This window comes from Morchella sextelata, assembly GCF_020137385.1.
Source record: "Morchella sextelata strain SCLS chromosome Unknown scls_1, whole genome shotgun sequence".
Classification (NCBI taxonomy): domain Eukaryota; kingdom Fungi; phylum Ascomycota; class Pezizomycetes; order Pezizales; family Morchellaceae; genus Morchella; species Morchella sextelata.
Genome location: NW_025408616.1, coordinates 2453194 through 2465256, shown reverse-complemented (window position 1 = coordinate 2465256; position 12063 = coordinate 2453194). Strand labels below are relative to the sequence as shown.

The 12063-nt window shown below is 42.0% G+C and overlaps 1 protein-coding gene across 1 annotated transcript; it reads right to left on the bottom strand.

Moving 5' to 3' along the window:
* Positions 1–1775: 1775 nt before the first annotated feature.
* H6S33_000630 (uncharacterized protein) lies at positions 1776–10401 on the bottom strand (the record flags this gene model as incomplete). Its single annotated transcript, XM_044832029.1, has 21 exons — positions 1776–1803; positions 1873–2036; positions 2093–2208; positions 2268–2352; positions 2410–2497; positions 2548–2670; positions 2727–2809; positions 2878–3002; positions 3067–3264; positions 3359–4569; positions 4620–5100; positions 5154–5676; positions 5724–5951; positions 6039–6983; positions 7055–7288; positions 7347–7814; positions 8367–8969; positions 9027–9688; positions 9777–9863; positions 9941–9978; positions 10031–10401. The coding sequence occupies 21 exons, from the start codon at positions 10399–10401 to the stop codon at positions 1776–1778; spliced, it is 6861 nt and encodes a 2286-aa protein (XP_044700189.1).
* Positions 10402–12063: the final 1662 nt, after the last annotated feature.

The following is a 12063-nucleotide window of genomic DNA, read 5'->3' as shown; positions in this document are numbered from 1 at the left end:
TGACCCACTTGTCACGCAAAATTGCTCTAAAAGGTAGGTGAGTAGACTGTTTTTCATTAAAATTGTGTCTATCACGGCGCCGTCATGGGCCTAATATGTTGTGATTACCGGGAACAGACGAAGGGATTAGAGCGTATTTGCCAACCGTCAATTTCAACTATTGACACTTCAAACTTGACAGTTTCGGGAGGCAAAATTGACAGTTCCCCGCAGTGGCCAAAATCGATCTGGTTAACGGTATGACAGAATAAACCCCGAAAACCAGACAACCCATCATGCTACCTGTGAAGTACGCTGTTAGAACTGAAAATTCATACCCATGATACTAGCTTCGGTAGTAACAAAACTAGGTACTTGTGATCCTCCTGGTATATCTCACAGCACGCCGCCCCACCGAAATTCAAAATTAACAGCCCCGGTTGCCATTTCGGAGCCCCACAATTTGTAAATTCTTGAAATTGACGGTTGGCAAATACGCTCTATTGTCAAGAATGCTACAGTGCTGCGACATTAAAATAATAATAATTATATTCAAGAAACAGACATATTTATCAAAAGATAATATAGAGAATCATCTAGCACTGCTATTACATTATAATAAATATATATTAGAAGAAATATAGTCATTTTGGGGGGGTAGCATTTCTCTTAAGGCGGTTCTACTATGGTAAGTCCTATAATAATTTATCACTACGGTACCAAGAACATCCCTCTTTTTCGCACTGTACTTGTAATCACTGGGAGCAGCTTAAACTTACATATATAGGTAACTTTGTACTATTTTAGTGCAGGAGACCTCTCTTTCTTCGACATTCGAAGAGTTCGAGGCATAACGCAACGATTCTTGTCTTGTAATCTACATAGCCGGGACTTAATGCAGCAGATACTCGATAGTAACGTCTATACATGTATTGTTAGTCAATATCTTATATATTTGTACGGACAAACGGGCCCCATCATGGCGTTCGATATATATAAATTATAAAGAATATGGCTCAATTCTAGATACGGCGGAAGCTTTTATACCTCCTACAATGGTATTCTCCTATAAGGGTACTGAACGTCTCCGGTCCCAAGCATACCCTTATACCACGCTTTCGTTATAGTTGGCATATTTGAAACTTGAATACAGCGAAAGCTTGCTATAACGGTACCTTCTATAAGGGTAATCTCTCTATAACGGTAGCACTTCTCGGTCCTTTTTGCCCGGATTTCAGCACAATCACCTCTTATATAAGGGTAATCTAGATCTCTCTATAACGGTACCAAATTCCGGTCCCGAGCGTACCGTTATAGCAAGCTTTCGCTGTAGCAATATATATATATAAACTTTGAGTGGCAGAGCTGCAGAGCCTCAAGTACATGAATAATTTGCTAAACCGTCTCTCCTTAAGGCCTAGTTTTCGATTTTTATTATACCGATGAGAGTTTAGTTCACACACCTACCTACATGTAGGCTCGTACCCAGTCCTCCTACCAACACCTACTCATTGTATACGTATACAGAATTAACTGAGCTACATAATATATCGACAATAGCGCTACCAGGCGTCGTTCCCGGCCTTGTACTACTCCGCATCAATACACCTGTCGGCCCGGCCTGGTCCAGGCGTCTGTCATACAGTAACTAGGAATTTACGTCATTGCGTCAATATCGATTTAATTATGATTAAATGCATTACAAGCTTCCCCTTCGTTTAATAAATATAGAGCCTAGCCCGAGCAACAAGAGAATTAACAGGTATAGATACGGCCCGCTGCATCACGAAGAAATTTCACATGAATGCACACCACCCAATATACCTACATGTATTTTATGTTAGCATCGTTCAAAGCTTATAATTAAATAAAAAACAGAAGGGTATAATTTACATTGCACAAAGATTGCCCGGGTCGACGGCTGATCGCAATAATTCCTGAACCTGTCCCTCTACTGACAGCGGAACAGTTTCGCCTTGGAAGAGACCTCGGAGTTTGTTCTGAATGTTCTTCAGGACATCCTTAGGCGTCTCGGGAATTTTTATATTTGCTTTTTTCTATAATTGAGTTAGACCCTCAATCAGAATCAAATTCTTTTAAATACCATGCTTACCTTCTTAACCATATCAACGGCTGGATCATGTAGGAAGGTTTCTAGAACTGTCATAAGAGTGTCTTCGTTATTCCTCAATACCCTAACGGTCGTTTCACAAGTTCTCCGGAAGGTGCCTATAAAGGAAACATTGTAAATGCATGTATCTAAAGGGTCTCTTAAAAGTGCATTTTACCTTCATATCCTGTCACTCCCAGTGCATCAACCATGTTGTGTGTGAGACGGAACGGCACTCTTTCTGGTTTCTCAAATCCCAGACCCTGTAGTTACAGTATTCTCTTAGAAAGACCAACTACTTGGATGATGTCAACACTTACCTTGTCAAATAGACAGTTGAAATCAACGTGGAGAGTATCGCCATTAGTTTCATCGAAGAGAATATTCTCTCCGTGACGATCACCGAGTCTATCTCAGTCAGAAAATTGTTCATCAACCAATCAAGTGCCGTCCCATACCCCAATATGTGCCCAACCATCGACATAACCGCTGAGGTCCTCGAGTAACCGACCCTGCTGGCAAACCAAGCAGCTGGCCCTGAAAACATTTCAACAAACCATTCATGGAATACGGGAGGATATCTAAGGTGAATTAATATATTTCATAATTCAAACCCAATGATAATCTATCAGTTTACCTTGGAAGCACGGAATCCGTAAATATATGAGACTTCGAGGGATCTGAGCAGGCTTTATCGAGAAGAACACGAATTTCGGAGTACTAATGTGTATGTCAAATCAATATTCTTAATATTTAAAGAGAGAGAAATGGATTATTCAATTGCTAACCTGCACAATAATTCCCTTTGTTTTATATGATTTCAAAAGGATGTCCCGAAGCGGTCGTACGTTATTAACCCACTCAATAAGACCGCATTCTTCGTTCAAAGGGGTGACCATATATGTTCGAATATCTTGCGATTCATTAGCAAATTGACAGCTCTTAAAAAATCTAAGGCCGCGAATATTATTTCTTACATAAACGCCTGCGACTAGAATCGGTGTCTTTCTTCAAGAAACGGTTTATCATGTTGTTAAATTCCATCAAACGAGCGTCTTTACGTAGATCGTCTTTTGGCTTACACAAAAATGGATACATTTTACCATCAGAGCCACGCATCTTAATTTTTCGAGGCTTTTGTAAAGACGACATGATATCCGCATCGTCGGCGAACCCTGAGAGAATTTTCAGTGATTCGTGCCAAAAACAACTCGCGAGAGCCTCAAAGACACAGCCTTACTGGTAAATAACGGGATGAAGTGTACGTACCTGCAATAGTAGGCGCAGATAGATTAAATGGAACATGGTTTTTTATAGATTCGGGGGTTGGGGGAAGTGTCACTGTGAGAACTGTTTGTAAAGGTACCACAAGCATGCAAGGTGCTACGGAATGATTAAATCCAAGGTCTTTCGTCAAACTGACAGTGACTGCTTTCGAAGGCAGATCAGCGTCACAGAGACGCAGTAACTGATCTGTGAGCTTTTGCGACTGCAATATTAAATTCTTCAACTCATTGTCTGCTTCTCTCCGGCCCTTAGCAACATAATTTTCTTTTATCCTGTTAATTATCCTCGCACCACGACTGGACCTTTCTCTTGATGTTGACTTGCACACCGCTGTAAGTGACCAGAGGGCCTGTCTGGGATGCGTTGAAACAACCTTTACAATGATGTTCTGGAGATGCGTGTAGACCTCTTGGCTAGGATGGACAATTCGAGATATTATTTGGGGAAATGCGGTATAAAACATCCACGCGGGTAGCCTCTCGCTATACTTTTGTACCGAGAGGTGTAGATTGGTCAAATTCTTGAGTCTCTCTCTTAAAATATGACTTCTGAAATCCGCACTTCCGTGAACTTCTTCCAATTCCTGGTTCTCACCTAGATCTAGCCAAAGGGTTAATACTCGAGGCATTGTCTGGAATATATATTTTGTTCCGAATGCAAGAGCACGAAGGTAAGACTGGCAGACTAATCGTGCTGTTTCTCCATTTAAGAAGGGCTGGCTTTGACTGAGTGGCGCAATCCCCTTCTCGGCCTCATGAAGCTTATTATAATGCCGTCCGAGAAAGTAATGGCCTTGCTCCCATCTAACAAAGTATGATGATGCCTTGGTGTATTTCGAGATGATCTCTTTTGAATGAGTTTGGCCTGCCCCATCCAGCCACCTTGCTAACAAAAGAATAGCTTTCGCTGAGACAATATTTTGAGGGTGGTTCTTTCCAGATTGTATAGTCTCAGTGATAGAGTCGTTAGTTTGTATCATGTTTGAAGAAATTGCCCCCTCAAGATTTTGTATAGCTTTCCGATGCTGGCCTTCGTGCCACAATAGTTTTGCATGTTCTACAGTCGCGAGTGGTGCACCGAGTCTTGAGGCATGGAGAACCGAATTGAATGATTGATGTATTTGACCTGCCTTCCTTGCAAAGCGAGCACTAGCGAGCCAAGTCGATGCAATATTGTCCTTAGCTAATTCGGCACTACGGCAATCAGTTTTGTCCAAATGCATTTTAAGGATAGTGTTTTATACCCGGAAAGCTGGAATACAGCCCGACGAAGAGCCAGAATGTATTGCTTATGATTCGAGTAAGTCCCCATCACATCAAGACGCCTCTCTAGATTTGCCGAGAAACTTGCTTTATCAAAGGTTCCTTGCTGTAATGTCAAGCTGATTTCCTCAATCTCTGATAATGAATGAAGTTTGACCATTGAATCATGGCATTGACGTAAAGACCCCGTAAGAGATTCGGACAACCTGCTTACGACATTTTCCCGCGCTCTGGCTATCTCCTTTGCAAATGTATCCGTGTCTTGCTTGCGCAGTGCAGATAAAGCGCTACCTATTTTGATTTCATAAGACGATTCTATCGAGCCCTCAGACCTCATGAGATATTTATCTAACACGTCCCATTTGCCAGAAATCCAGGAGGCTTCTATGGCAAATTCTAGTATCCTTGGGTGGGGATTTGGAGAGTTGGCCATCATGCCGTCAGCCTGGTTTAAAAGCATTTCTAAATGTAGCGTTAGGAAACTGATAAAACGTGCGGATAATAATAAAGCCTACCATGTTGCCCGGACTCTTTCAAGCAGGTTAGAAGATTTGTCTGAATTTCCAAATCATCTGGTTTCTCGCATAAGAGAAGTTCATACCAACTCTGTGCAGCTGTCCATCTTCCAGCCTTCCGATGTTCGAGGATTTGTTGGTCGTGATTGAGAACAGGCAATTTCGTCGAAATGCCCTCGATTCCGTCTGGTTCGTCAATCTGAGTATATATATGCTGTAGCCTCTCATATAAAGGCGTCATCTCATCTTCACGTGTAGTATCTCTTTTCTGGCGAATGTGTTGTTCCCAATAAAAAAGAGCTCTTGCATATGATTGGCATTCAAATGAACGTATACCCATCATGTCTGGAGGTATTACAGAAAGGACTGATTCGACCCGTTCGACAGCAACATCTTTCCCAGTCTCATCTTCTAAAGCAACGTGACGATTTTGTTGCCTTGCTCGTTGAACCTGAAGCGATGAGTTTAATTTTTTCTTATCGCGTAGCCACCTTGTTAAATGGTCTATGAGAAGAAAAACCGTCTATTGACATTAGTTTCCCTTCCAAATTATGATGACTCAAAACAAACCTCGGTGCACTGCTTAAGATTTTCTGAAGCCATAATGCTTTCTGAACCCTCCGTAGGTCGTAGCACGGCCAATATTTCGCTGGCAATGTTTTTCCGATCACTGTCTTCTCCCGCAATGATGACATTCAATGTGACAAATGGTAACAGAAACAGAGATATAGAGATATCTTGGCCCTTTAACATCCGACCGCATGTCGAAAATATACCTTCAGCATTCACACCTCTAGCCTTCGATAACAAATCCATAAGTAATAAATGAAGCCAGCTGCGATGTGTCTTGTTCAGAGAGAAAACTGGGTACGAACAAGATGAAACCTGGGCTTTCTGCTGCAGAATATATTTAGATCCCAGAAACGGCGTCAGAGCACTCCGGGCTGTTGTGCTAAAGGATGCCCATCTTTCAGCTGCGACTATAGACTGAGGAACTCGTGCGCCACGACTGCGACTAACATCAACTCCTACTTCGATAAATCTTAGTAGCTCTTGCATTCCAAATGCGAGGAAAGCCTGGACTTTCGTATCAGTAGCTGAAAGAAATGCCTTTACAACCTTCTCCTCTAGGAAAAAAACAACAAATTCAACACTCTCGTCTGCCTTCTCGAAATTATGTAAGACCATCATATCGCGTATCTCTCGAGTTGTTTCCACACGATTGGGGTCCACGGCTCCTATCAAACCGAGTGATTCGGCACAAAGGCGTTGGATATTCAGCTGAACCTTAGGATTAGAGTTTAAATCCGTGTTTTTGAATGCAACAACAACATCCAAAAGTGTCCTTATTAACTGAGGAACCACCTCGTCAGGCTGTTCATTTATGGCCGCTGTATGTATGAATGCTTGGTTTTCCCTAATGAACCCTGTTAACTCAATCAATGCCTGTTCTACAACAGCCACATTTTCATGGCGACATCGCCGTGAAAGAAGGTCGAAACGTTGTTTTACACCAATGGAACATCTCCATTCTTTAAGTTGTGTTTCAAAATGCGAAGACGATGGTATCAATGCCAAAGAAGGAATCATGCCAACATCTTTTTCGATAGTCCGGGAATATTTATTGAAAAAGTGTGTAATGATTTCTTGAGCTCTCTTCCTTGCATCGTCCTGAAAATCATTCCAGTATTGCAATATCACTGAGAAAGTTTGAACTAGCAATGGACTGATTACTTCTGCGGGTAAGGTCGTTATGATTGCACTCCAAGCATATAAAGCGCTTGTTCGCAATTGTTCGGTTTCCAGTGCTGATTGTAAACAGGCGCATATCTTGACAAATAGAGTTAGAATAGACTTTTAAGACGAAAAAAGCGAATGCTATAAGCAAGGGACTGGATTACCTGCGGTAGTGCGCCACTTATATACCCCCCGGCCAATATAACCATCTCCTCAATCGCTTTTATAATACGAATTTTTTCTACCATCGGGGTAGGAGCTTCTTTTAACAATGTCATGAATTCGGTGAATATTCCGAGAACATTTAATTTGAAAAATTCGTCTAAAGGTGCTTCCTTGCTCTCGGCTGATTTCGTTGTTCGACTAAGCTCAGCTACCAATGCTAGTGCTCTATGTATCTATTTGGACTTAGTTATCTAATTTCTTAAGCCAGAATTTACGTTCAAAAGCACAAACCGGTTCCTTATTCTCTTGGTCTGCATCGCCAGCAGCTTTCAACAGTTCAGTTGCAAGAGTGATTTTCTCAGGTCTTACCAGCTCCCTCAATGAACATGACTTAAAATTCTCTGAGGCATTTATAAGTAGAGCCATTGTCGTTTGTTCGATATCTCCCACGTCTTGGGCAAGAAGAAGAGCAAGAATAAAGGTCATATTTTCATGGCATACAAACCAAGCACTCTTACCACATGCCTGTGCAACCCTTTCAACTATTTCTACCCGTTTCCACAATATCATGTAAGGTAGTGTATATGTTTGAGTGGTCCCCAGGAAGTCGTCTACACTGATCCCCAATATATCTGAAAGGTATCCAGCAATCTGCGGTTTGGACTGTAGCTGTTTAACAACACTTGCGCTGATGCTGCGCCAATATGGTGTGAGTAACTGCTTAGGCGTTACATCATGTATTTCTGCGAGGAATTGGATCTAGCACAGTAAGTATTGAAGATATAAGATAATCGATCAGAAATGGTTACTCTACTTCGTTGTAAGCGACCCCGATTATGAACGAATTCGCATGCCCAAGATACTCTACCAGCCGTATCAGTGAAAAATTTAGCTCCGAGCCTGCCGATACTCTTGGAGAAAATTATCAGCCCAAAACTCTGTTGGATTATGCACGAACCTTACCTCCCTATTTGGCTCCAAGCCAAAACAAAGGTTTCTTGATACTGCAGCTCATCACTCATCGACTTTGCTCGTAAATAACGAAGGACCTCTATCCTATTCTCTTTCAGAAGTCCTTCATCATGACTAAACCCGACAAAGGATGGCAACGTTCGTCTACAGAAAACACTATTAGCTCACACTTATCACAAGAATATATATTGGTAAAGTATACCCAGCGGCAATTCTAATTTCCCTTCTTGAACTCTTCAATGATTCAAAGCAACATTTCCCAAATGCTCCAAATAAGCTTAGATGCTTTAAATTTCTTGTATGATTCAAAATCCGTCTTATACTCATCAAGCCCCATACCCTCACTCTTGAAGAACCCCGGAAGTTGTCCAACTTCTGAAGAATCTCCAAAACTGTGAATAGCACATCATTCCGTTCATCGGCATATGATCTGGCTGCTAAAGATACTCCTGTGGTTTCAGCGTCACAATAGGAGCAATAATAGTGGGTACATTGCAAGTTCCTTTGATCAAGCTCTAGGCCCTCAGTCAGATTGCCGGCCAAGATACAAGAGATGAGCCCAAGAGATTGAACAACAGTGCATTGCTCATTCTCATCGATTTTATTGAAAGCGTCTCCTAACACCACCGCGCTCAACCCCTGTAGACCAGCTACCCCTCGGTATCCCAGAAGACGGAATGTCTCTAATACCAAAGGGTGGGTTTCCACACTGGGCACCTCGTCTTTTATCATGAGCCTAGGACGTTTTCTACGGCCGCTGTTATTGTCTTTCTGCTCCAAAGATTCTGATATCTCAATGGTCCTGAGCCGATCGGCCTCCTCCTGTAATTTTTCGTTTCTAAAAATCCACCCCCCTTCTGTACCTGACTGCAAGAGAGATATCGCTTTTCTTGTAATCTCGGGATCTTTAGAAACATCGAGGACAAGACGTATTACTACCATCTATGAGATAATCAGCCAAGATTTTCTCTATCAGGGGTAAACCACTTAGCAATATACTTGAAGATCGCGATCCAGAATTTCCCATGTTATATCATTATTCATAGCTTTAAATGCCACAGGAAGAGCCTGCTCCCTCAAAAGTTCATCAACCGAGAGCGCATCGCCTGCGACTAATAAGACTCCAAGAAATACACTTGCCAGAACAAGTTCTGTGGGTTGGTTTGCTTGCTCCACCAGTTGGCTCAAAGTCTCACTAGCACACCGTACTATAAGCAGGCATAAATTATCGCATTTTATGCTCCCATATTGCGATCTTGGTATTTGACCCAGGGAACTCCCTAATGCCTCCAAGATATTGATGCGGATTCTAGAAACTTTTGTCTGCAACATCGGAATGGACTCCCAAATTCTCATGCTTTTCCATAGCTTTGAGATGTTTTGCAAGAACCACAAGAAATTGTCTGCGGCAGTTCTTAGTGTAGGAATATCATCGCTAGAAGCAGAAATCCTGGAAAGTACGGCAAAAAGATGAATGGCTACACAAGCTGCGTTTTCTGGATCCTTAATAACAAATCTGAGGGATTGATGCGTCACTGGGGGAGAATTTGTGGGTAGTTGTGATAGATTGATCGAAAAGTCTTCGTCTGGGAGCTCCAGCCTAAAGGAATTGGACATAGCAGCGGTGATTTTCGCGGTGCTATGGAACGAATCGATGATACCTTTATAATTAAAATCCAACATCTCTATCAGCGATCGCTTAAGAAATATAATCACTACCAGGAAAAAGTGTCAAAAAAAAAAGCGTACACGTAACACAGCTCCGACAGTACCCCATCACCGTTGTCAGATATTTCCACGCCTCAGACTCCTTCGCTGCAGCTATAAGGATAGCTTCTATTGTCTGTATTAGTTCTAGCTTTATGTTTTCCGCAACTTTGTGCCCAAGAAGCGGAAACAATCTAGGTAATAACCATAAGAAAAGTATTGGTCGATTCGGTTCGGCGGCATGCTCAACAGATGGTTGGCAAAATAGCACCTGTGGTGATCTTTGAATTGTTAACCTCACCACAAGTAGGCTGTTCGTTGCTTGAAGCAGTAAATCGCTGGTAGAAGCGAAGGGGTCTCCATTTAATAGGACGCTGATTCCAGCTTCCATGACCACTTCCACAACTTTGTAGTTTATCCTCACATTGTCTTCGAGGCTTGCGTCTGAAGGGTCCCCATCTGTTCCCATTACTTCCGCCAGCAACTGCTGAAATGTGTCGCGATCAACCATTCGAGAGGAACCACTTCCATTTTTTGATAAATTTTGGACAATAACTGCGACAGAAGAGGGTGGAGGCTGATCTCCATATTGAGAGCCTGAGAATTGCAGAGGTGGTGGCGGCATAGAGCCAGTCACCGCAGCCAATGTTTTTCTCCTAACAGACATTGACAGACACAGATTTTCCTCAACGCAGGACTTGATGGATGATGATGAGGAGAGAGAGACGGCGAAAACGTGGTGATACTGGGAAGACGCGTGCAACTAGGATGACGAGAAGGGTTAGGGTTTCTCTTCTTATCAGCCTTATCAGAGGTTATCCACTCTCCACGTGACTCTTCCAATATCGAGTGACCAATTGTGATAAGAATCCCTCTAGCTAAATAAAAATAACTCGTTCTACAATTTTTAGTCTGACTTTTATCACATCATTGTATACTACATGTACTTAGTGTACAGCGATAAGTAATAAGTGATGGAACGCCCTGAGATACAGTTATACCTGCAAACACCGTATATTGGTGGCGTTTTACCCAAAACAGGTATCACTGTGTCTCAGCCCGTTCCATCATTATTACCTACCGCTGTACATAGTTTGGGGAGTGAATTTAATCCATACATAATGATTTTAAAGCACCCAGAAGTATGTAAATATATACCATACTAGTGAGGAGCGGCCTCCGGCCGCATATAAAATCAACCATCAGCGCGAGGAACCGTCGAAAACTGAAAGAGAATATATAAAGATCCAGGAAACTCACAGTCCTGTTCAATGGCTCGGATAAACATACAGTTCGGTGTAATGATGTGAAATAAACACCGATCCCTCGCACGCAGTCGGGGCCACCTACCGCTACGCGGCATACTAAGCCCCTCCTTGCTCACGTAAGGTTGTAGTTTTGGAAGAGCAGAAATAGTGATGGGAGGCATGAAGGTCAATAATCTTGGTCAGAAGGCTATTATATATCATGACAGTAGTGCTTGAGGTATGTTTGCCATTTAAAATGAATGTTTGAAAAACATGCATGTCGTCTCCCTTAATGAACCCAATTCTTTGTCTATTGACAGCCGTAACTCGCCAGACTACAGAAATCGGAGGAAGCTAAACATCCAATAGAAACCTTTCGTGATGACAGAGATACCTGACTATTCTATTTTTTATATATATATTTATATTTAGACATGTAGTTGTATGCAGGTACATGTATATGTAGTCTCGTACCCTTCCCCTATGGAAAGCTTGCTGTTAACAGTAAGATACATGTATACAAGGGCATGATATACCATAGTCAACTAGGGGCCGTTGTATGTTGCCAATCAAGCATGAACTTTCAAAAATACGTTTCCGAACATTGGCCAGTCAAGCAGAATATTTCGGATTCATGGCCTGTCCCAAGCAGCCTCAGCCAGAGTTTACTTTAAATGAACCTATCCTATATGTAGCTACATGTAGCTGATTAAGGTGTAGCCATGTAGGTATCGGAATTATTAACACCCTTGTATCCATATATTAGCTTTCTTCCATGTAAATGTCTCGGCCCTCCATTTAGAGGACCGACCTTCTACTCGTAGCTACCTAAGACCCTTAAAAAAGAAAAAAGGGAAACAAAAGAGATGAGCTCCATTCAAATCTTGGCAGGAGATTTGTTAGGCTCGTAGTATAGTCTAATGCATACAGTACATGTATTCTTCTAACTTAATTATTTCACCCATTTGGGGAGTAATGTAGGATTGAATGAAGTGGGGTTGAATGCAGTGGGATTGAAGAGCATGCGTGTACATGCTAAGTACACATTAAATATTATTGACCTCAAGTTTGGGTAACAAAGG